We start from the raw sequence: 26,069 nt of genomic DNA on the forward strand, positions 1-26,069 counted from the left end.
TAAAAACGAATTTTTAACTTTCCTTATTTAACTTGTTATAAGATAGACTTGTTTTTTCAAAAAATTTTATGTAAAACAATCTCTAAAAAATAGGTCATACTTTTTATATTGTTCAAAAATAATTATCTTTTAATTCATTGAAAAATGCAGAAAACTCTCTTCTCATGTGGTTTCCATCAAAACAAACGGAATTACTATTTTACCAAATTTTCGACGGAGTAGACTTTTCCTGAAAAATTAACCAATAGACACTAAATTATATGTTATTTTAAGTGTAATAATTTAGCAAGTTATAATCAATACATTCTTCTACAATATATGATTTAAAATTTTGAATGGAGTAGTTGTATTAATGTGGGTTGATCTTATCTGCAATTTGAGCTTATCCTAACCTGATTTGGCTTGCTATTATTTATTTATTTATTTATTTATTTTTCCAATAAATAACCTGATTTTTAATCTCTATTGATTTTTGTCCTCTTTTCTAAATTTCTAACGAATTTGGATTCTCTCTCTCTTTTCTTTGGTGTTGTTGTTTTCTTCTTCTTTTTTGGGTCTTTGAGAATCAAAATGAACACGATCAATATGGATCATGCCAAGAAAAAAGTTCCAAAAGTATGCTTATCATCCATTTGCACTATCAGGGTGTAAAATACTAAAATGACGACATGGAATATTCATGAGATAGCTAGAGAGATCAAATTTCCAATTGCCTGGAACTCCGATAGAGACATATTTTTATTGGTGGTGGAGGAGTTCAGTACAACTGAAACTTAAATATTTTATTATTTTAAGCATGTGATAGTCTCTCTCTCTCTCAATTCTCAAATGCCAATCTCAAAAATCATATGCAATTGATGAATCTATTGGGATCGTTTGTCTTAAAACCTTGAGAACTGTCGAGTACGAGGATGCCCTTTGAAACATATGTTATTCCTAGCTTAGCTAGCTCTATGATTGATTTTCTATTTCACTTTAAATACGTTTAAATTCAAGAAACTTTTAATTCATTAATATTGTCTACCCTTCTTTACAATAAAAATTGGAATTCAAATCTCCATTCCTCACTTCTTAGAATAAATATTTTATAAATAAATGCTAAAAGTTTTTCCATTGTTTTTATTTTTATAAATAACCAAGTGTGCGTTTGAGTTAAGATTAAAAATGAAAATTATTTCACTATTTAACTTATTTTTGCTACTATTCATAGGCCTCACTATACTTTTTAGCACTATTTATGGGCCCATTGTATTATTTTAACTAACTTTTACTTTTATCTACAGTACTTTTAGCAATAATTTTTCAGTTTCAGCAAAATAAGCGGTATCCAAATACACACAAATCTTTCAAGGACTTTATTTTCCTTTAATTGAAAGTTCCACCCATTGCATGTATAGTTGGCTTTCATGATATAATTTGCTTGTATATAGCCAAGTCATTGTAAAATTTAACACATTTGTGCTATAGCCTATAATATAAAAATAAACGTTGCCTTTTTTTCCTTTTTCTTTTTTAATCAAATTGTATTTTGAACATAGTTTAGCTATAAAATTGGTTGTACGTAAAACTACAACCTTATTCAATATCATAAACATTACTACATATTTCAAAAAAAAATTTGTTAGATTGCATGTTCTTTACGCTCTCAATACACTCGTTAAATTTTGTACTAATAAAACATTATTTACTATATAATCTATAAAATTTTATTTTATGTATAATTTTAAACTACAAAAACTTGCAATTTTAATAATTTATTGATGACATAGCTATTAATCTTTAATTTTTTAGAAATTTTATAAGCACGGAGGATATAAGAAAAAAATAAAATTTAATGGTAAATTTGTCAAAATTCAACTCCAATAAAAAGATATTGAGTAAGGCTATACCTTTAAGTTATAACCAATTTTGTAATTATCCTTGTATTTTTTTTAAAAAAAATAGAGCGTGAATCACAATGCTGAAGGAGTTAAAAATTTCTTTTTGAAATTCATTAATTCTAATTGATAAAAATTATTAAATTATTTCTCTATATGGAATTGGATTACTAAAAACTTCTGATAACTTTTAATAATATTTCCAATTGAAACTTTTACTAAAACTCTCAAGGGAAATTATAAAAGCTTCAATTTCTTTTAGTATTTTTATTTTTATTTTAAGATTTTTATTTATTAAACATGCCGCATATTTCGACTTTTAAGCTAAAATCCAACCTCAAAAACTTTTTGTAACAGATTTTTTTGTGTGACGCAAGGACTGCCTTTTTGCCACTCAATGCCAATGTTTTATGCCTGGCGAGTTGCGATGTGTCCTAAGAATTGTTGATAAGGTTTATAGTGTTATACTAGATCGAATCTGGTACATGCCTACGTGGTAATCCATACGCCCATCTATCCAACCCATTCAAGCCACGTTGCCACGCAGCCAATGTTGAAGTCACTTTCTTAAAAGAACTTTCAAATTCGTTGAGAAAGAGACCATTGTGATTTTCTATACCCAAATCATATTTTATCTGTTCACTATGTTCCAAATTTCATATTAGCATTAAAGAAAGAAGTGATGCATACAGTGTATTTAAAAAAAATGATGACGTAGCAAAATCTCACAGTATTTTCATAATATTTTTATTTTTAATTATGTTGAATCTAAGTTTAATATTTTTATTATTTTATTTTAACTTATAAAAAACTAACATCTCAACTATTGTGAAAATGTTATAACAATTTGTTGTATCCCTAATACAATTCTAATTTATTTTGCCCAATGGTCGAAACTAAATTTCAAGATTAAAGATGAACACAATAGTAATAATAATAAAAAGTAAATAAAGTTAAAAAACTGTACATAAAAAATGTAGTAACGCCCTTGTAGGCTGGCCAAACTTGACATGGTCTCTCAATCCACACCATTATGTAGAGAGTTAGTGAAAAGAACTAGTGCAATTAATCCTAGTTTCCCTATGTATTGAAACATGCATTTATGACCATTTTCAAAGTATGACCGAAATTAATTAGGTCATGTTCTGCATAAGATTGTCCAAATTTTAATGCCATAATTTGGGTAATTATGGCCTAGCTTCCATCCATTCAAATGTGAATCCTTGTTTGAAAATTCCGACAGCACGTAGAACAACTTTGAAGCCATATGGAAAAAATTGACAAGCATTAAAGTTTACAACAAGTATCATAATCTTCAGCAAGCAAACATGCATGCGTACACAATGTTAATGGAGCATTATGCAAAACTGATTTCTTCAGTGTTCAACTCTTGATTGAATTAATTATTGGAATATCAACTTCAATTGAGACTTGAGTTGAGAGCACATTCATTCATCAAAAGGAAAATGCTTTTTCCATGGATCACCAATTTCTTGTTTCATCTCCCAAACAGAAAATTAGCTATAAGTCTGTAACAGCATTGAAAACATTTTCCATTGATCGATGTCAAATCAAAGCCGCTAAAATAGAAATATATAGCATTCCAATTTCCAAAACAACACCCACAAAACATGAAAAGATAAACTCAACCACCTTCAGCTACTGTACATAAGGACCTCTCTTCCAACCGTGCAGTAAAAAAAGATATAATTCATCGTTACCGACAATTATTTCTTATTTTTTCTTCTTCTTTTGATTACTTATGATTCAATCCAACTCTTCTAAGATCTAGCAAATCACACAAGCATTTGGATCCTCCTCTACGCTTCTAACATAGTACGGCATGTAAGGACTATAGAGAATAGGATAGACAATTGGTTCCTCCTTAGCATCTTTCTTTTTGTCATCCTTCTTTGGCTCTTCTTTCTTAGGCTCTTCTTTCTTCTTCTCTTCTTTTGCTGGTCCAACAGAGACTATCTCTGTGCTGCAAAGCTTCCTCAACTTGTTCACTACATCAACTGGATCTATATCACCGGTCACGGTCAACTTCTTGTCCTTCATGTCCATGGAGATTGAATCAACCCCTATCAAATTACAAGACAAAAAACACTCAAATTTGTCAGCTTTTCATGGTTTAAGATCTGGGTTTTCTTTCTTAAATTTTTTTTAAAAAAAAAAAAAAGAAAAAGAAAAAAAAAGAGTCTCTTTGAATTGATAGGGTAAAGTAGGAAACAAATGAAATTTGAACTTCTATTTTTCATAAAAGATAAAAAGTCTCTTTTCTATTTATCCACTTTCTCAACTTGTTTGCCAAACAAGTGGTTACACTTATAGTAGAGTTACAAGAAGGTAAATTTCAGTACCTGAAAGACCAGAGACTGCCTTCATAGCCTTCTGCTTTGATTTGTGATTTTCCTCTAATCCCAATTTCACAATCACTTTCTGTCACAAAAACATGATAAGAATCTATTAAAATTTATGTCAAAACCTTAATTAAAACGAAAATTAAGACCAGACCCATCAAAAGATTAGACTTCGAATCTCTAAAAAAAGACAAAGAAATCAAAATTATAGGAAACCCAATAGAGTAATCGAGAGTGGTTTATATGCTTGTGAGTGAAAAGAAAGAGAAAGTTTGGAGCAAAGTGAGATTCTGAATTTTTCTGACCTTCATTTTGGCTAAAAGTTTAGGAGATGCAAAGGTCCGTCAGAAAAGGATTGCAAGACAAAGCTCTAATTGAAAGAAGAATATTACAGGATAAGAAGAGAGAAGTTTTTTGCACTTGAGTTAGGAGCGCTTGCTTGGACCTATTTATACTAAAATTTAGATTAGGAGGAAAGACATAGGCTGCTGACCGTGAGTCAACGAAGTCAAGACATGGTCATGAAATTCATGTGCAAGCTACAGCAGTCTAAAAGGAAAACATTTTTTAAGCTTTTTTTTTTTTTTTTTTTTTTTCAAGACTCTTGTTTAATACTTATATCAGAATTCAGAAGTTTAAAAAGATTTTTATTTTTATATATATTTTTTGTTTGGATTTAAATTTGGATAATTAAATGGTTAGGGAATATTTAAACCCTCATATACATAAATTTAAAAAAACAAGAGTAAGTTACTAGTTAAATTATAAAAATCTTGGCAAAAGTTTAAAGGAAATGAGAAATGTATGTACATTTGGAAACAGTTTATTTAACTTTTTGTTGAATTTTTTTTTTTCTGAAAATGTGCTAAAATATACTTTTACCTTGAAAAAATTTGAAAAAAGTGAAAAAAAATACTAGAAAAAAATGAAATTTTAAAAAGCTGTACATAAAAGCAAAAACTAGAACCTAAGCTTATAAGCTGATGCCAAACTCACCTTATACAGACTATAAAAGTATATAATAAAATACAGTATACTAATAACTTTTAATTCATTTTTTAAGGGATAAAATCAATATTTTATATCAATTTATTAGAGAAATGAACTTTTTTTTTTCAATTTTTGGGTAGGAAATAGGAATGTTTTTTTTTTTTTTAGAGAGAGAATGCATTTAAGGGAATAGAATAGAAAGAAGGATCTTTTGTATTTACTCAATTTCTTCATGCTAAACAACCATGCAATACGCATGATTGGACCCAAAAAAAGCACACACAAGGATATATGAAAGAACAAAGTTTTTCTCCAAATTGGACTGGTGGAATCTCCTATAATCTATTACAAGTGTGACTCATAAAACCATTTATATGTATAATTTAAACAAGTTACATGACTCATAAATAAGTCATAGGACTAAAAATACATTTGAATAGTCTTATTAATCACCACGTAATGAGATACAGGAATTTTCATCCTAGCAAATTGATGGTAAACTTTTTTCCTATATGAATATCCCTTAAAAATGCTTCTCATTGCCTTCATTTCCCTTGAAAAAGTATACATGGTATAATTTTTCATTGCTCCTCTTCAAGCGTGGTATTAATTACATATTTTACCTTATTATTACATTCTACACTTTTATTTAGGACATTTACCCCATTTTTTATGATTCTATAATTAAAAAAATAGGTGGGAGATCTGAATCATAGTTCTCCTAAATAAGCCGTATATGACACTAAGATTAAAAAAAAAAAAAAAAAATCTTAGCATTTATGACATATACTCTAGTTTATAGTACAATAAATACTTCAATTTTAGATTAGTTTCTACCATTTAAACCAATATGAAATTACCACCAGCTAGTGTGGCGTAGTGGTTGCCCCCTTCTTGATGGTTGTGCTAGGTACGGGTTCGAGTCCTCATACCCCACAGGTGTGGGGTTTGGACTTTGGTTTCTAAAAAAAAAACAAAGCACAAGGGTGGAGTCCAAGTCGCGGACACCATTATGTGCTGGTGGTACCCACAGGCGATGTATCTGTGGGGTGTGGTCGGTTGTGATAACACATGTGAGCCACCCTTTTCGATTCTCAAAAAAAAAAAAAAAAAAAAAAACCAATGTGAATTTTTTATTATAAAAAAATCACTTTTTACTCCAAACTATAAGAGTATTTGTAATATTTATCACAATCTATAAAATCATGCACTCAGACATTCTGATTCGAAATTAATTTATTCACTGATCTTAATACTAATTTGGATCATATGGTGGGGCATTGTAAATTTCGATATAGATTACACAAATTTCCCAATTGTTGGTGGTTTTCAACTTCCAAATAAAAGACACCGTTAAAACTTTTTCGCTTTAGCTTTTCAAAGCTAAAAAGTTTGCGCGTTCACATTCCACCTTCGAGGAAGTAACCAATCTCGCAATTATGTCAGGTGGGACAACACGAAGATTTCTCTCCCTACCTGTGTCTATCGAATCTTCGTCCTTATACCGCGTGTAAAGCTGAAAGTCCAGTCAACGGGAAGAAATGTAGAACTTTTAAATTTGGCTGGTATTTTGTCATAATGCAACTATGCATATTCCCACTGTTTTTTTTTACTTGATTGGAACATTGGCCTCTTGATTTTATAGTGGGATTGATCCAAAAAGATATAAATTTTATAAAGGGTGTCTGCACATGGGATGAATGTGGTAATAATACTATAATAGATCTCTCTTATTTTTTCTTTTGATCCCACCTTTGTAAGGAGTAAGGACTAGTCCCTCTAGCTTAGATTATTTGGAGATTTGCCCTGTCCAATACAGTGTGTTATTGTCACCAAATATGGTCATATTTTTTCTTTATAAAAAAATGAAAATAAAAAAAAATACCCACAGTTCATTCTCCCCCATTAATATCTTTATCCAAAAATTGGTGTGTACTAACATGTTTAGCTTAAATTATAAGTTGGATTGTGGGTTCTATTCAATTCAATAGATAAAATTTATTGTCATTGAATAAAAATATGAGATTCAAACTCGGCATACACTAACAATTACTTAATGTTTTAAATTGATGATAAAGAAGAACAAATATCATAAATAGAAATTTTATCTTAAAATAAAAAGCAATTAATTGAGCTTATACTCTCTCTCTCTCTCTCAAAATATAAATTTTAGCTATGTCAAACAAACATTGAAAAAGATACTTTGTTTTTTCGAAGAAAGGGTGGGAAGGGAGATAGAGATTAGAGACAACGGAGTCTTCGAGAAGTAGCCTACATGACAAGTTGTCTCCATCCTTAGGTGATTACTACTAAGTGCATAAGAATCTATCATAATAAGTTAGTGAACTGAATGGTCCGAGCAATCACGGAAATGTTTTCAATTTTCATCAAGCTTTTCCATTTTTTTCCCCGGAAACATGTAACTAATAAGATTGAAGTTCATTCAATTTTTCTGGGAAAAAATCTTCTCTACCCCAGTCCCTCTTCTTCCCAATTAAGCAAGAGATAATTTCAAGGAAAGTCCCTTTGACAGTATTTTGCCGGCGAATTTGATCACAGTTTCGCCCATTTCACACATGGCCAATGTAAATTTCATCGGAAGCTACCGAGCTTCTTTCTTTGAATATAATTGGTCAAGAAAAATGATGGTGTTGTACAAATATGAAATATGGCAGAGCCTAGGATTCAAACCTATAATAGTGAATGATAATAAAACAAACACAACACTATTTGTTACCGTAAAAGAAATTGTCACCGTAAAAACACCCCCAAACACATCCTAGAGTCTTTCTCACGAAATGACATGACAAGAAAACCTCATCTCTTCTACCTATCACATATGCGGCTGGGAGGATTTATATTTACCGCACTACAAAGAATCTATGGGCGATTCTCAAAAATAAATATAAAAAGATATATGGGTTATTAGATGGGTATAAAGTAAGTATAAACTATAAACTATGAAGTAGGCATAAGCTCAGGTCTTAATTTGAAGTGGTCACGGCACTATTTGTTAGGTCCCAGGAGGCACCCCACGCTATCCCGCAATTATCAAGGAGTACAAAGCCAACTTGGTGTCCTTTGTATTTATTTATTTTAGAATATGGCAAATTGCTTTCCGCAAGAGTTGCAGTCTGAGCACGTGTTTAGTTTTTAGACACGCGTTCGCGTTGTATCCTTCAGCAAATAGTGACTTAAATTGGATTTTAACACCAAATCAATATGACTCCAATCACACCCCTTTCAAAAACAATGCTTAATTATCCCCACCCACCCTCCTTGCCTCAAAAAAAAAAAGAGAGAGAGAGAGAGAGATGAAGGAACTTGAATAGTGGGCTACTACAACGTGGGCAATTTGGAACGCAAGGAACGGAGCTCAGTTTGAAAAGCTTCAGATACAACCTCAAACGATTTTGGATGACTCCATAGCTCTATTGACTTCATATCACACACTCACAGCCACTCAAGAAAACATATGATGGGGGGACAAGGGGTCCACGGTTTTATGAGGTGTACATGTTCTTCCACTGGTATATGGAAAAGTTAGCATGAGTCAAGTGTTTCCATTTCCTTTTTACTCTCTGTACAAAGGATATTACAATTAATAAAATATTTCTATCAGTTATCTCAAAAAAAAAAAAAAAAAGAAGAATATTCCCAGTAATCTTCGCCACTCTTTATCGTGCTCGGTCTATGGTATTTTGACATCGTGATTCATGGCAACTGATTTCTTAAGAGAAAGACTAGGTAGTTTAACATCTACAACTGGGCTATATTCCCTAATAATATTCTGTTCCTTTGTCAGGTGCTATTTGACGTTGTGGGACGGTTTTATATTTTGTGTAACAGATAAACGTAAAATTTCTAGACATGACAAAACGGGTCAGACCCGTTTGACCCGACGTGTTTGACCCGTAATCCGATTGACCCGTTTGACTCGTGACTCGTGACTCGTTTTTGATCCGTGACCCGATCCGACCCGTTTTGCCACGTCTACCAACATTGAGTAGATTGAGATTGAGGTGCAATTTTTATAAAATATTTACTTATTCTCCTTTACTTAATATGTTATGTACTCCATTATAGTTTGTCATTCTTTACTTCCCACTTTCATTTTCTCTTCCTACTTTAAATAGATCGAAAATTATACCAAGATTAGTTTCTAGAAAACTGGAACAAAAGTTGCTCCAAATTTGGATATCAAGTCAAGTGTTTAGTGGTAATTGGTAACAATATCAATGGTGAGAATCTAATCACATATAAGAAACTCATAAACAATTGACAGATTGCATCTATTTCAAAAAAAAAAAAAAAATTGTTTGAAAAATACGGATAAACTCGACCCGACTCGCGACCCGATTGACCCGACCCGCCCGTTTTGCCACGTCTAAAAATTTCCCTCGCATGGGACAGAATCTCACAGATTTAATGGGAATATATAACATTTTTTTCCTATGATAGTGATAGACTTTATATATCTCCATTACACATTATTCTGCATTACGTGGAATAGAAAATTATACACACCTAAAACATTAATTTAGTGTATTATAAGAGTTCTAAATACTCATGTTAACAAAATAAATTTTTTTTTTTTTTGAGAAACAAAATAAATTACATTCTTCTATATGTTCTAAGAGTTCATGGATGAAATCATGAAAGTAAACTAGTTTTTTATTTTGTCCTTGCAGAAAAGTAAAAGTAGTTTAACATGTAGCCTCAAGCTAATAATTATATCCTTTAACCTTGCCAGCATTAAAATTATTTGATGGACAAAAGAATGATGAAAAAGAACAAAGATACAGGTATATAGCCATATAATAAGGTCTTATTAAGGGAAGGGTGTTCTTGCACTCATGCGTTGTTAACTAGAAGTCTAGAACATAAAAAATTTGGGAACCACACGACAAAAGTGTACAGACCTATTTACACCTAACGGACCAGAAAATGCCATCTGGACAAGTCATAGGACTATGTAGTCCTCCAGTGGTACGGAGGTAAATAATATTTGGGCAAGCACCGTTTGGCGTATTGAGTTTGAGAGAAGTAAGACGAAAGATTAATTAAAGCTTGAATCAATGGCCGGTCACTTTTGAGATTAGTCCTTCTCAACGTTACATTTATTTATTTATTTATTTTTTGATAAGAACGTTACATTTATTGAATGCACTTTAACATATTACTACATTTCCCTAATACATAGAAGTTTTTAAATATGTTGTTAACAACTTTGTAGTTCAAAAGGTACTTATTGAATTTCTAATAGAAATATTCAAGATTTAAATTTCTCCTATTTTATTATATCTATTGAATTAGAAAAAAAAAAAAAAGTTCTTAAATTCATCCCTAACTTTCAAATTTATCAAATAGGTTATCCCAACCACCATCACAATTGATCCACTCTATCCACCACCATCAAAGATTCATCGCTCATTAACCAATTAATTGTAGCTACCACTATCATAAGTCCAACATTCACAAAATAATCATCACTTTAAGCGTCACTCGGTTATGATTGTCATACTTGCCACCACCTTAAGCAAGCTCAACATAATATCCAGCCAAGCTCAATTGTAAATTTGGAGGTAGGTTAGTTGTTTCAATGGATTGATTGATCAATAGTGGGTGGAAAGTTCCCAGGTGAAAATGACAGTTTAAGTTGTTGGTGATATCAAATCCTAAACCAACTCAACCCATGAACATCCATAGCCGATATATTGCAGTTTCCTACCATGGCAAACCATAAAACTTTGTGTCTCTAATTGAGTAGTTGTCAAATTTATGGATTGTATTAGAATCCTCTTTTGATTTGGCAACCTATTTGGGATTTAAAAGAAAAGTTAACTTGGTTTACTCTTTTGGATTTTGATGTGAAAGGAAGGTTTACACCTAAGCTTAAGGCCTCCCATTAAAAAAAGTCCCAAATTTTATTATATTAATTGATTAAAAAAAATAAGTGAGATATACACTATTTTTTTCTCATTTTTAAGTATGCCCCAAGCTACTAGGCCAATAAAAACTCACCCCAATTAAAACTTTAAAAATGTTTCTAAAAAATGTTGCAGAAGTGCCAAATCATCATAGATCATCTCTACTTTGGGAATTTTGATTAAAGTATTATTTTTGAATTTTCTTAATAGACTATATTGAAGCCAATCATGTTACCTGAGGTTTCCTACCCAAAAAAAAAAGGCATAAATTAAACTTGATTATTTTCAAATTATTAGAACATCGTAAATTTGTAATGATTACTTGCCAAAAATAAAAATAAAAAGGAGAAAAAAAATATAAATTAATTTGCATCTACATTACAACTTCAAAACAATAAGACAGAACAGTTTGGAGACTAATATAGAACAGTTGGAGCCTTATTTTGTCTGATGTCGAGGGGAATCCCTCAATTCCGGCAAGCATGATCCTTATTCTGTAATTTTAAAGGGATTTGCAACGTACCCTACAAATTGACAAAGAGGCAGTTGAACATAAAAAATAGGAGTAGGATTTGGGTTAAGACTTAAGACCCTTCTACTTGCCGAAGCCAAAGGTTGTCTTTTTGGCTCTCCAATGGGCATCTTCTCGCAACATTTGGACCTCTTTTCTTAAATACTCCGTTACTGTTTTTGTCTGCAGTTTCGCAATGAAGGGAAGCATTCATGAATCCAGCAGTGAACATGTTGTCTGGTGTTGATCTTCATCGAACATATCGTGCCTTTTGCAGTGAAGTATGTATGTTTCTTTGAAAATTATGAATGGTTAGATACGTATGTATGTTTCTTTGAAAATTATGAATTGTTAACCTACCATAAGTTTTGCATTAACAACATTTTTCATATTACTTTTACAACAAATTTTAAGTGGTAGGTTGTTACTAGGGATGATAATTTTACCCCGCCTTGCCTTGCCCACCCTTCCCTGCTTCGACCTACCCAGGTCTTTCCTACCCCACATAGGTGGTGGGGGTGAGATTTTAGCCCCCACTACGAGGCTAGGGAAGGATGGATTTAGACATTTTAGGCCACTCTGCATTTCCCCGACCCATTCCCACCTCGCCATTATTGATAAGAATGATAACTGTAAATTTTTATAGCCTAAATTCCAACTATTTCAACAAATAAATCAATACTAACTTATTTAAATGCATGAATATTAAGATTTTTGTTTTTGTTGTAATATTGTCTTGTTAAACACTTGGAAAATATTATTGCCAAAAATTAGTTTGATTTGATGAGATAAATTTAGTTGTAATTTCAAGTATATATATATTAATGAAATAAGTTTTGTTAAAAAATTGAAATATTTATAAGGCAAATTAACATGAAGTAGAATTTTACAAGGCGAGGTGGAGCCCTGCGGAGCCCAAGGGGTAGGGAAGTTTTTTCCATCATATATGGTGGGACAGGGATTGGGTAAGACAAAATCATGCCGGGCGAGGGAGAAGATCCCAACCTTCAACCTTGCCCCTCTCCAATGCCATCCCTAGTTGTTATCCCTAGTTGTTACTTGTTTTAATCCGAATCTACCATTGACATTATTTTTTTGCCCACCAACAAGTAATAACCTGTCACTAGAATTTATTATGAAAATATTGTGGACATAACATTTTTCTGAACCAATTATAAAATGAATCCATCAATTAGAAAAAAAAATGTAGAAACATATCACAAAATTACAAGGTAATTAGTGTCATGTTAAAGTTTGTTTTGAAACTATATAAACAAATCGCACTTTATAATATGTGCTTGTATTCATTGCCAAAAAAAAACTATATGTGCTTGTTTTAATTTGAATCTACTATTGAAATTATTTTTTTACCCACCAACAAGTAATAACCTACCATTAAAATTTGTTGTGAAAAAATTATGGACATAACATTTCTCTAAACGTTAATATTATATATCTAAACCAATTATAAAATAAATCCATCAATTAGAAAAAAAAAAGTAGAAAAATATCACAAAATTACAAGGTAATTAGTGTCATGTTAAAGTTTGTTTTGAAACTATATAAACAAATATCACTTTGTAATATGTGCTTGTATTCATTGCCAAAAAAATTAAGAAAAATGTTTTGATACCCCTTAAATTTTGGTGTAATGGCACTTGCACTCTACAATTTTTCATTTTAGTCAATTTAATTCATAAATTTTACATGTGTCAAATTGCTATTTTTGTTAGCTCGCCGTTTAATAAACTAACTTCCTACTCATGTGACATGCATGTGGACAAAAAAATTGCCAAAGTGCATTGGAAGTTGGAACCGAAGTCATATATATGTTTAGATTAAAATTTATTGAAAAATTATTTCAATAATCATTTTAAAAAATGAATTTTTAAATGAAACGCATAAACGTGAATGGCTAATAAGAAAATGAAAGAAAATCACGGTTATGAATTTTATATCAAAACCCAAATTGAATATCTCGTATTTTCATCCTAGAATTGCAAGTGAAGCTAGCAAAAACTAATCAAAGGGTGTTTTAGAAGAATTATAGAATCCCCAATCACACCTAGATTGCACAGAGCAATGATTCCTCCAAATTCTACTCCAAAAATCCAAAATTTCACATGTTTCAGCTTATAAATCTGGTTCAAGAAAACCACCAAAATTTGAGAAACATAAGATCCCCAATCACGCTCAATTTAGGAGATTTCAAAGGCTTGAGAATCGAAAAGCTTCAAAGAGAAAGTGAGACTGTTGTGGCCATTAGGGATCAACAACCATGCGTGGGTATGGTCCTTATTAACTGATACTTTATTCAACAAACTGAAGCTAAAATTTGAAGCTTTTCGATTATATGTTGTGAAATAATAATTTTCAGTTGAAACTCTAATCTCTTATTACATGCACTGTAATGTTAGCTTTTCGCACGAACACCAGAATATTAAATAAGGGTTAGAAAAATATGAGACTAATTAACAGAACCAGTAAAATAAGTTTGATAGATGAGAGGATACTTGTCGATAAAATCTGGCTCCTGCAACCTTCCTCAAGATTTAATGGCAAGCTTTGGTTGTGTGCACTCACAAACCAAAACTTTGAACTCGTGTCAACTGTCAATGCCCAAAAGAATGAAAGACTTTTTTTTGCCGAAGAATGAAGGGACTTTTTTTTTTTTTGAGAAACTGAATGAAGGGACTTGTGATAGATAAAAATAGAGTGGGATTCTTTTTCTTGATTGATATTCGTTTAATTTTAGAATGGGAAAATACCTTTTTTTTTATACAAGTTCACTTAATTAAAACTTTAAGGGAGAAGTTGACAGAAATAACTACATTTTGTACATATTTGTCCTTCTTGATTGCCTTGTCTCCAACAATTACGAGATATTGGATCCGTTTGGATATAACTTTTTTTACTGAAATTGAAAACTGAAAACACTGTAGTAAAATAATTTTTAAATGCCTAAATAGTGCTGTGGGACCCGTGAACAGTGCATAAATAGTGCCCTTTGTCTCCTGTACAGTGAATTCATGTGATGTTACTGTTCACGCGCTAAAAAAAAAAAAAAAAAAAAAAAAAAGTGCAAAAAACGCAAACGTGTTTAGAAAATGTGAATCCAGACACTCATATGAAGGAAACTGCCATGAATTGGGGATTGCTGAAGCATAAAGGGAAGTGCTCATTTTACATGATTGCATAAAGGGAAAAATGTAAAAATCGTGGGCCAAAAGGGTTAAGCGGATAGTGGGGTTAGGTGAGTCTATTTCTTTATGTTCATTTGCTAGTCACCTTGTGTCTAAATAAGGCAATACTGAGGTAGTTTAGAGCATCTTCAATAGATTAATCAAAGTTGTTTTTTGGAGAGCAAACTCAAAAAATCAACTCCAACAGATTTTTTAAAAGCAAAACTTTTCCAATTTTTTTTTAAGTTGTTACAATAGTTTTATTGATCTAGAGAATTCTGTAGCAATTCCAAATCATTATTTTATCTTAAAAAACATACCCAGCCGTATAAAAAACTATTCTTTCTCTCTCATCCAATCTCTTTTCCTTCTCTATTGTTTTCTCTTGGTTTCCTCTTTCTTCCCTTTCTCTTTCTTCCTCATGAGAACTTTCTCTCTTCTTTATCTTAACGGCTAAAAAATGCAGAACACAATCCAAACACAAAAACAATTTTTCTCATAAACCAAATGAAATCAAAAAAATAAAAGAAAATAATAATAAAAAGAGAAAAGAGAGAGACCCATCTGGTAATTTTTGTTCTCCACCAGCTCTCTCTCTCTCTCTCAAATGAGATTTTTCATATTATGAACTTTGGTCTATGATGGTCCATGGAGTTGTAAAATTATGCAAGAAGTATATGGTGAGAAATTAACTATGTACTGTTGTGAGAGTGCTTTTTCTCGGGATACTCAGGCCCAAGGATCCCGGACCTGAATGAAAAGAAAAGGATTTGGTGGACTGGGCCTTGACTCACCGCAGCTAAATGGCTGTTTAAGAATCAAGTGAATGCAGAGGATACTCCTGACAACACACAAAAATGACAAACAAGGATATCGAGGAATGCCAGAAAATTAACAACGCAAGTTCAGAAGGAAAGATTAAGCAGGATTAGCAAGACAATAAAAGAGAAGTGTTGTGGGGATCCTGGGAACAATATTTAATTAAAGCATTATCTATTCGATCACAGCAAGCGTACTAGGACGTGATACAAGGTCCAATCAAGCTCAAAAATTGCAGCCTTGAATGGCTATTTCAGCCTTCAAAACTTGCGAAGTTTGATTCTTGTTGGATCCGAGTATGTGCCATAGTTGCTTTTATAGGATATCGGGAAGCAGTATTTGTTTTCCCTTGGTATTTTTCTTTCTGCCTAAACTTTCTGATAATTTTCTAGAGAATCTCTTCTTTCTATTGTGTTTCTTTCCTTTTTTTCTCGCTCATTGATGGTGCCCGAGGATCCTTGCGCCTTATACTTTGCTGTGATGTTCTCTCTTTTTCTTTTTTGGTTGCTTTTCCTTTTCTGGGCTTCGGGATCCTTAGGGCCTTTTGTATAATCCCTTTGGACTTGGTCTTTTTTTCTTCTGGGCTTAACTCACTCTTTCTTGGGCTTAGCTTATCTTTTCTTGGGCTTATTTTATTGTGATTTTTTTAGGCCTCAACATTTAGCCCCCCGAGCTCGTGGGTTGCCTGAAGCCCACGCGTGAGTGATTTAGGTTTCCTTAGGTTTTTTGTGGTATCCCCTCTTTTTAACTTTTACTGGGTTCCCTTCCTATTTACTTGGGATCCCGGCTCTTTTTCTGCTGCTTCTAGCCGCCTCTTTTTTGCGTGTTGTATTCCCTTATTCTTTCGCAGCTCCCTCTTTATACGGGACGTGGCAGTTGGATATTTGAGGTGAAACTCCTCTACCCACTTTCCTCGTTTCCCGTTATTTCTCATTAATAACTGCTGTAACCTCTACTTCAAATTAAATTCTTTGGCAACTGGCGCGTCTTTTCATAAACTGTTTTCCCCAACTGCTATTTGCGCCTTTATTGTAGCCGTTTCAGCTTATCACTTTGCTTCTCTGGGTTATTTCGCTCTCTGTGTTTCTCTTCCTTTTTCTCTTCTTCTCTGTTACTCTGGTCTTCCTTTTCCGCACCTTCAATCTCTTTTCTTCTTCATAGTGTGTGTGTTTCCATGGCTTCTTCTTCTTCTCGAAAGAGGAGAGAGCGTACTCCTGGTCCTTCTGAGGGTGAAGGTTCTTCTGGTTCTGCTCCGAGCGATTCTCATGAGGTTGTTGAGCGTCCAGCCTTCCCTCTACGGGATCCTTGGTATTCTCCCAGTTTATTTTTTCCTCATATTTCTCATGGTGAGGCTCCTCCATCCCCTCACGTTTGGTTATTTTCTGGCCAAGCGGGTTTCGCTGGTTCCGCCCAGGTTCCTGACCCTAGAGAGGTTTTCGATCTCCAGATCAGACAAGGAATCCGAGAGGCGGTTCCTATTTTCTTTGATTTTGTGGCGAGGAAGATTCAGGGTTGGCCCATATGGGTAGACAAGGAACTGTCTGATGCTGAGTTTGTGGGTCGTTTGGAGCGCGCCGGCATCCTAAAGGCAGTGGCTATTTCCAGAAACCTTGAGGGTTTCAGAGACGCCAAAGGGCTCAGGCATCTGGTACGTCGTTGGTGCCCTTCCCTTCATACTTTTTTCTTTTCTACTGGTGAATTGACAATCACCTTGGAGGATGTGGTTAATAACTTCCTCCTCCCGGTGTTTGGTGAAGAGAATCCCTTTGATATTGATCTTTCTGGTGAGGATCTTGTGGTAGAGGAGAAATTATTTGGTCATTTTGGTGGTCGCTCCGCCTCTCCTGGTGGTAAGCCGGCTAGGATGGGGAGATGGGTGATGACCCTCTCTCGTGAAAAGAATAAGGAAGTAAGGTGGGCCGGTTTCCTGGCCTTCTGGCTTAGTAAATTTTTGTTTAGTGAGTTCCCTGGGTACGGAGTTAAGTCTTCGCTTTTTCCATTGGCTATCAAGTTGGCTCGAGGTACCCAATATCCTTTGGCCCCTCTGTTTTTGGGTCACGTTTATTCTCAACTGGACCAGCTTCATGGAGATGAGGCTGAGGGTGACTCTTGCTATGTGATTACTTCATCTCTTCATTGTGCCATTCTTCAGATTTTTATGTGGGACCGTTCTGCAGCCACTTTGGCTAAGTGTAGAAATTTGAAGTTTGTGAAGGACAAGTTCCAAGGATCCCCCGACATAGTGAAGGGTCTTTGTGGCAATTCTACTGATGCCTTTCCCATTATTTTTCGTTGGATTAGCTTAAAAGGTGGTGGCCTCAATCTTGTGGAGTTGTTTGACCAAGCAGGGAGCTTATGTTGGAGATCCCCTCGCGAGTTTGGTCCTGGCTTCGCGTGTGATTCTGTGTTGTCTTCTTTTTTATCTTCAACAGGTAATACCTTCGACTTGCGCCGTGGTGATGAGGGCAGTCTGGCTTATCTTGCCTGCATTAGCCCCTCCTGGCTTCCCGTGCCTTCTTCAAGTGGCCCAAAGTACACTCATTATTCAGCACACCGGGTGCTTCGACAGTTTGGTTTTGATCAAGATATCCCGCCAGTTTTCAAGGACGTGGTGCCATCCCTTCCTTCCTTGGATCCTTTCTTGAGGCTGCAGGCCTTTTCTTATTGGTCTCGGAGGAGCCCCCAGTTCGTGGTGCCTAACTCCCAGAGAGGAGTCTTTGCTTCCAGTGGCTATACCGGTTATTGGAGAAGGGTACATAAATCTTTTGTTGACTATGTTGGTACTGGTACAATTCGGGAAGTCCCGAACTCTAGCATTGTTTCTGCTCCGACAGCTAATAGACGTTTATCCCTTCCTACTGCTAGGATTGTTTCTGCTGCTGCAAGCAGCAAGACTGGGTTCGCAGAGTGGCATTCCTCCAGGGGAGGTTGGGTGACTTATGGACAGGATCTTCCTGAGGCCTGGCTGGGTGATAGTCTTATCATTGGTACCTCCTCTGGGGTGCCCATCAAAAAGGGTGCAACAGAGACAATTAGTGCTGCTACTGCTAAAGGTAAGGATGTTAAGTTGAAAAAAATGAAAGCTGTTGATGTTGGCGAAAGTGCAGGGGGTGTGGAGATAGGCTCTGAAGCAAAAAGAAGGAAAACGGGGAAATCTCAGGCACACTTGGCATCTCACGAAGGCAAGGATGTCAAGGAACCTTTAGTTTCAAAGACCCGGAAGAAGACCAAGGTAGAGTCTTCTTTTCCCCAGGTTCCCGTGACTGCTTCAGTCCATGGTTCTTTAGGATCCTCTGGTTTGGTATCCCAGCCTCCTTTAGGACCCTCTGGGCGTACTCGTAGTAAGCAAAAGACTTCCAGAGAATCTGTAGAGAGAGAGAGAAGGGCAAGACTTCTTTCCTTCTTCTCTCTTTTTTTTTTGTTGCATTCATTTTTCTATCTTTGCTGACGAGTGGTGATTTTCTTTGCAGTCCAAGCGCAAGTCTGATTATAAGAAGGGTAAGAGTCAATCTTCTGGAGACGACGTGGTACGTGTGTTCCTCCTTCTTCTGTTCTTTCTGTGTTGCTAGTATTCTTGCTGTTTTCCTTTTTTTTTTTTTTTACTTAGTATTGCCTTCTCTGCTTCTCCTTTCTTTAGGTGGAGGTATCCCCTCCTGTGACTGGCAAGGTTTTGGGGGAGGAAACTATCACAGCTCTTTCTGTCATTTTTCCTGTTATGGGGGAGGAGCCCCCTACTGATGACCCTGCTGAGGAAATTGGGCAGCCGATGCAGGGTTCCCAGGACTCTCAGGATCCCAAAGCTTCTAGGATCCCATCATCTCAAAGTCCCCATCTCGAACGCACTCCCAGTCCTATCAAGACTGTGTTTCCTCAGTCCTTGTCAGATAAAGGTGCTTTGGGAGACACTCCTTTATCCAAACAAACAGGTAAACCTTGTTTTTTTTTTTTGAAATAAGGTTATGTTTCACTCTCTTTCCCAGTTTCTCTTGAGTTCCTTCTTTTCCTTTTAGGTTACACCAGTGAGAAACCCGCTCCCAGTGTTGCCTCTTCTCTAGAATCAGATAGTTCAGAAGGTGAGTGCAGGCTGCTCCATCGCGTTTTCCTTTTTCTTTCCCCCTTTCTCTCTTTTTTTTTTTTTTTTATATATATGGCGAAGCCCCCTGCATCTATCCCTTCCTTTAGCCAATTTGCCATTGGTCCTTCACCTTTTCTTCAACTTGCCTTATGTTCCTTCCCAGAATCTTCGGGGACGTCAGGAGATCAGGAAGAAGAGGTTCTGCCTCAAGAAACTGGAACCGGTTTGTTTCTTCTAAATCTGTTCTTCCTTTTATTTTTTTTTTCTTTTTTTTTTGAATATTGATACAGGCTTTGCAGGTTCTGAGCCTGTTATCCCTGAAGGAATTGTGAGACCTGTTGAAGTTGCTGACCTTCATCCAGAGCAAAATGCTGCAAGTCCTCAGGCTTCTGCAAGTGGTGACGCGGTGATGGGGGATGCCTCGAAGGTGGCTGCCTCAGATCTTGATTCAAGGCTTTCCTCTTTCCTGGCTCGCTTCGATTTTTTGGAATTCAACAGTCTTCCTGCCAGCCACTTTCATGTCTTTGGGTCTTCTTATGGCAGCTTCCTGCGCTTCTCTGTTCCTGTGGAGGGCTTGCCGCTGCTAGAGAGCCTGCTCAAGAGTCACGGGGATTTTACCAGTGGCTTCAGGGGAGGCATTTTTCTAGGCAATATTCTGATGGAGTTGCTGTGTGCTGTGTTGATTTCTCTAAAGAATTCCTCTGTTGATTCGTTGTCTGAAGAAAAGCTTCTGGAATGGAGAGGTGTGGTGCAGGACCTTCTAGAGGCCAAGTTTAATTTGTCTTTCCTGCTGGATCACTTGCGTCTGCTGGCTCATATGCTGTTTCAAAGGCAATCATTCAAGAGTATAGACACTGAGATAGCTGTTGCTGAGGAAGCTTTGGCTCATGCTCACAAAGTTCTACAAGATTTGAAAGTCAAGCGGCAGAGGATCCTTTCTTCTTTGGCTGTTCCTGCTATTTCTCCAGATGCTTCTCTGTTGGCCGGCCTCATTCCTTAGCTTTGTTTTTTATTCATATGAACAATTTGGGGTTGTATAATTTTTTTTAAAACATTGCTCTGCTCTTTCTCTTTTGTGCTTCAAAACTGCTTCTTATTTCTTGGTATGTGAATCTGCCTTTTTCCTTGGATGTATATATATTGTCTTTACTTTCTTGTGATTCTTTTCTTTCCTGAGTCCTGGACCATGGTTTTCACAGGTTTCACTGTAAGTTCTGGTCCATGTACTTGGTGACTTATTGTGCAAGTACTGAGCTGGGTACACTAGTATCCTTCTCTATGTATTTTTTTTTTGAGATACGGTCCCAGTTCATGAACTTTGACAGGTTCCCCTTTTGCCAAGTGCTAGGCTAGGTATTCTAGATATTTTCTTTTATTCTGTGATCCTAGACCTATGCACTTGGGACTGTTTGTGGGATATCCGAAATTATTTGTGTGGTGGATCCTGGGCCATATGTAAAAAGGGGTATTACATATTCTCCTCTTTTTTTTTTGACTCAGGTATCCTTCCTTAAATTTATCCAAATTTGGTCTTTGCAATAAGAAAACTTAAACTTTGAAGAAACAGGAAATTCGTTAAGACATAATCATTTTTTTTTTGGAACAAAGCAAAAGTCTTTTGGTGCAGCATTGACCACAAAGTGTCAATCTATCACATGTTCCTGAACAAAATTATCTTAGGCTAGAATTTTTGATAAAGGCTAAAAAAAAAAATAAAAAGACAAAATAAAAGGAACTTAGCAGATAGTGAAGTTGGTGAAAGGACCCTGAGGTACTGGGGATCCCGTTGTCCTCATGCATAATATTGCTTCAGCCATTTCCCGTTTATGGGTTCTGTCAGGGCTGTCCCATCTTCTTTGGTAAGGTAATAATATCCACTTTCATGAGCTGTATTGATGATGTAGGGTCCTTCCCATTTTGGGGTGAACTTGGAAGGCCCTGGCAGGTTCCTCCTCACGTGTTCCGCCATCCTTAGCACTAGTTGCCCCTTGGTGAACACTCTTGGGCGTACTGCTTGTGCATATGCTCTGGTCATTCTTTGCTGGTATCTTTGGCTCCTTTTCTTGGCCAGTTCCCTTTCTTCTTCTACTCCTTCCAGATCTACTAATCTCTTTTCATTGCTTGCGTCTTCACTTTCTCCCTGATTTTCCTCAAGAACTACCCTTGGTGTAGGAATGATTAACTCCACAGGGCTGATGGCCTCTGTTCCATAAACCAGGGAGAATGGGGAGAATCCTGTGGCTGTCTTTACAGAGCTCCTACATGCCCAAAGCACATCTGCCAAATGGTCACTCCATTTTCCTCCATACTCATGCTTCATTTTCTTAAGGATTTTTAATATTACCCTGTTAGTAGCTTCAGCTTGGCCGTTTCCTTGTGGGTAGTATGGGGTAGATCTTCTATGCTTGATGTGGTATGCTTCAGCTAATCCCTTCACATCTTTGTTTATGAATGGGGTTCCATTGTCGCTGATAAGTCTTCTGGGGATCCCGAACCTTGTGATGATGTGGTCTCGAATGAAATTTGCTACAGTTGCTCCAGTAGCTTTTTTCAAAGGGATGGCCTCTACCCATTTTGTAAAGTACTCCGTGGCTGCCAGGATCCATATATAACCATTGGATGGAGGGTTTATGGGCCGTATGAGATCGAGCCCCCAGGTATGAAAAGGCCATGGTGTTGTCATATCCTGTAGGACATTTGGGTGAGTGTGAATCGCATCTCCTAGGACTTGGCAAGCATGACATGTTCTGACCAGCTCCTCAGAGTCTCTTTTCATCGTTGGCCAGTAATACCCCAACAACAGTAACTGCTTGTGCAGCCTTCTCTTTCCTGGGTGACTTCCGCAATCTCCAGAGTGCACTTCTCTGACCACTTCTCTGGCTTCCTTTGGTCCCAGGCACCTGAGGGGATCCCCGTGGTATCATTTTTTGAACAAAATATCATTCTGCAAGAAATACCTGCACGCCAGTTTCTTGAGCTTATGGGCCAGCTCCTTGTCGGTTGGCAGGATACCCTGAGCCAGGTATCCTATGAAAGGAACCCGCCAATCTTCTATAACAAACACAGCGTAGCTTTCTTCTTTATCGATTGCCAATCGACATTCTCTACATTTCCCCTGTATGACTGCTGCTTCCTTGTCCATGTCTGGCCAGTAGTACCCCATGCGTTGCATCCTCCTGTATAGGCTGACTTTTTCTGCAACTCCACATGTTTGGGCGTGTAATTCTTCTAATTTCAACTTTCCTTCCTTCTCGGTGATACATCTGGACAGTATTCCTCCTGGCAGTCTTCTGTACAATTCTCCTTCTATCTGAGTGTAATCCATTAGCTCTTTGATGTTCCCTCTAGGATTTACTTCTTTCATCCTTTCTTTGACTTCGTCCCTCCAGTCCCACTGTTTGGATTCCCCTGGGTACATTCCTTGGAGGATCCTCACAATAGAATGTTCCTGCCTTCCTATTTTTATCAGTGTATCTCTCCCATCAAATGGTATTTGGGATCCCAGGGTGGCGAGAGCATCTGCGAACTTGTTTTCGCTTCTTTGGGTGTATTCTATGCTGAAGGTTTGAAATTCCATTTCCAGTCTTTGCGCCCAAGTCCTGTAGGCTGCTAAGTTTTGTTCCCGTAATGCAAAGTCACCTTTCACTTGGGAGACTACAAGATTAGAATCTCCCAGCACTCTCATGTGTTTCACTCCTATGCTGAGTGCTATAGCCAACCCGGTCAAGTATGCCTCATATTCAGCTGCATTATTAGAGCATGAGAAACCAAGCTTGAAAGACAGGGGCATGACATCCCCATTTTCACAGCTTAGCACAATTCCTACCCCATTTGAAGTTGCTGTAGCTGACCCGTCAAACCTCATAGTCCATTTCTTCCCTGGGATCTCCATCACTGCTACCTCACCAGGGATTTCTTCGCTCAGCGGGCCTTCTTCCTTCCCTGGGAATTGAGCTAGCAAATCTGCTATGGCCTGGCTCTTTACAGCCTTGGGAGTTCTTGTGCCTATATCATATTGTGAGAGCAATACCAGCCATTGTGCCATCCTTCCCGTGAGGAGGGGCTGGTGCAGGAGTGCTTTTATGGGGTGGGACTTGGTTACCAAGAGGATTTGGTGAGCTGAGAAGTACCTCTTCAACCTTTGGGAGGCATAAACGATTACTAGGCAGGCTTTCTCTATTCTGGGGTACCTGGTCTCGGTATCCTTGAGTGTTCTGCTTACATAATATATAGGCTGCTCATTTCCTTGGTCATCTTCTTGTGCCAGCAAAGCTCCTATTGCCTGAGAGTTCGATGCTAAGTATAGCAACAGAGGTCGCCCACGTACTGGTGCTTGGAGGGTGGGCAGATGGTTCATAATGCTTTGAATTCTTTGAAAAGCTTCCTGCTGCTCTGTTCCCCAGGTGAATTCATTTCCCTTTTTCAGTAATTTTGATAAGCCTGCCGTAGCTGAGGCTAAACCAGGCACAAACCTCCTGATATAGGAAACTCTTCCCAGGAAGCTTTTGAGTTCTCTAACAGTAGTTGGTCTTCTCATCGTGGCAATAGCTGTGGCCTTGGCTGGATCCACGCTTATGCCTTTGTGATGTACCAGGAACCCAAGGAACTTTCCAGCAGACACTCCAAAGGCGCACTTCATGGGGTTCATACGTAACTTGTATTTCCTGCATCTTTCAAAGACCTGCTCAAGTACTTGGAAATGTCCTGTTCTGGTTTTCGACTTGACCACAATATCGTCTACATAATCTTCCATCTCCTCATGCATCATGTCATGGAAAATGGCTGTCATGGTCCGTTGATACGTAGCCCCCGCATTCTTGAGGCCAAAGGGCATTACAATGTAGTAAAAGTTCCCAATCGGAGTTCTGAACGCCGTCTTTTCTGCATCTTTGGCCGCCATGCGAATTTGATTGTACCCACTGTACCCATCCATAAACGAGAACATTGAGTTCCCTGCAGCTGAATCTACAAGGAGATCGATATTGGGCAAGGGGAACTCATCTTTAGGACATGCCTTGTTCAGGTTGCGAAAGTCTACACAGCAGCGAATTTGACCATTCTTCTTCTTCACAGGTACAATGTTGGACAACCATTTTGGGTGTTGGATGGGTTTGATAAAACCAGCTGTTAGTAATTTCTTAACTTCTTGGACTATTTGAGCTTCTACATCAGTGTGGAAGACCCTGGCTGGTTGGACTACTGGCCTCACCCCTGGTTCTACATTAAGAGAATGGACTACTAACTCCGGGTCTAGACCAGGCATCTCATCATAAGTCCATGCAAACACATCTCTGTATTTTTTAAGTAAGGCTACCAGTTGTTCTCTTTCTTGAGCCACCAATTGACTGCTAATGAAAACAGGTTTCCGGGATCCTGGTTCTGTTCCCAGGTCTACTTCCTTCAGTTCTTCCTCGGGCTGAATCTGGGCCTCCTTAACTGGTTCTTCTGGGATTTCTTCTTGGGCCATCATGCAGCTTGGTGGTCCGGGACCTTCCTGCACAATGCATTCGGGTCCCGCGCACCTTCACAAACGATAAATTAGCCTTCCCCCAGGTTCCCGCACCACCACACATTCTCGGGATCCTGAAGAGCTGGGCTCCCTCTTTTGTCTTTTTCTTTCTAAAAGGTTTCTCAGGTCACGGGTGCCCCTTCCTCCTTCTTCTTCTTCTAGGATAGGTGCCCCCGGGGTCCCTGGGGTGGGGTTCTCATCATCTGGCTCCAACTCATCATAAAACATCGTTTCTGCAAAGTTTACTTCTCCCTGACTGAAAGGATTATGATTGGCAGGGATCCTTATGGGCCTCCCATTCAGTCTTCCTTTAATGCATTGATGGAACGTGGATGGAATAAGGCGATGTTTGTGAAGCCACGGGCGTCCCAGCAGCACGTGATAAGAAACTTCTGCATTAATCACATGAAACCTTGTCAAAACTACTATTGGCTCTACCCTTAAGGCTAGCTGTACGTATCCTTCTGTTGCTTCCACCGATCCTCCAAATCCTGTTATCTCCATGGGGGTCCCCAGGATCCTTCTGTCAGCTAAGCCAACAGCTTCCAAGGTACTCAAGGCTATGAGGTTGAGTGATGCCCCTGTATCCACCAGTGCTCTCCTGACTTGAACGCCGTTTATGGTGGCCATTAAATAAAGGGGTCTACGGTGGTCTGGGTGCTCAATCTCCATGTCCTCATCAGTGAAAGTTATTGCATTGGTTGTCTCCAGGAAAGCTCGACTAGCATATGACTCAGCTGTAAAACATTCCATCCCTGAATCTGCTGCTATACTCATGAGAGACTCTGTGGCCACTCTTCTTGCTTCTGGTCC

General features: G+C 37.1%; 1 protein-coding gene across 1 annotated transcript; it reads right to left on the reverse strand.

The window, feature by feature from the left end:
* Positions 1-3,414: 3,414 nt before the first annotated feature.
* On the reverse strand, positions 3,415-4,698 carry LOC126699483 (heavy metal-associated isoprenylated plant protein 39-like). The gene is made up of 3 exons (XM_050397323.1): positions 4,546-4,698; positions 4,241-4,319; positions 3,415-3,961 (listed from the first exon to the last, which is right to left on the reverse strand). Exons 1-3 carry the CDS (start codon positions 4,549-4,551, stop codon positions 3,666-3,668), a joined length of 381 nt encoding a protein of 126 aa, XP_050253280.1. The 5' UTR covers positions 4,552-4,698; the 3' UTR covers positions 3,415-3,665.
* Between the last annotated feature and the right edge of the window lie 21,371 nt (positions 4,699-26,069).

This window comes from Quercus robur, chromosome 9 (genome assembly GCF_932294415.1).
Source record: "Quercus robur chromosome 9, dhQueRobu3.1, whole genome shotgun sequence".
Lineage (NCBI taxonomy): Eukaryota > Viridiplantae > Streptophyta > Magnoliopsida > Fagales > Fagaceae > Quercus > Quercus robur.

What these genes read in the sequence shown, in the direction of transcription:
- LOC126699483 (XM_050397323.1), bottom strand. An exon ending in GGCAGTCTCTGGTCTTTCAG is followed by an intron (nt 3,962 to 4,240) that starts GTACTGAAATTT and finishes GTAATTTGATAG; the next exon opens with GGGTTGATTCAATCTCCATG.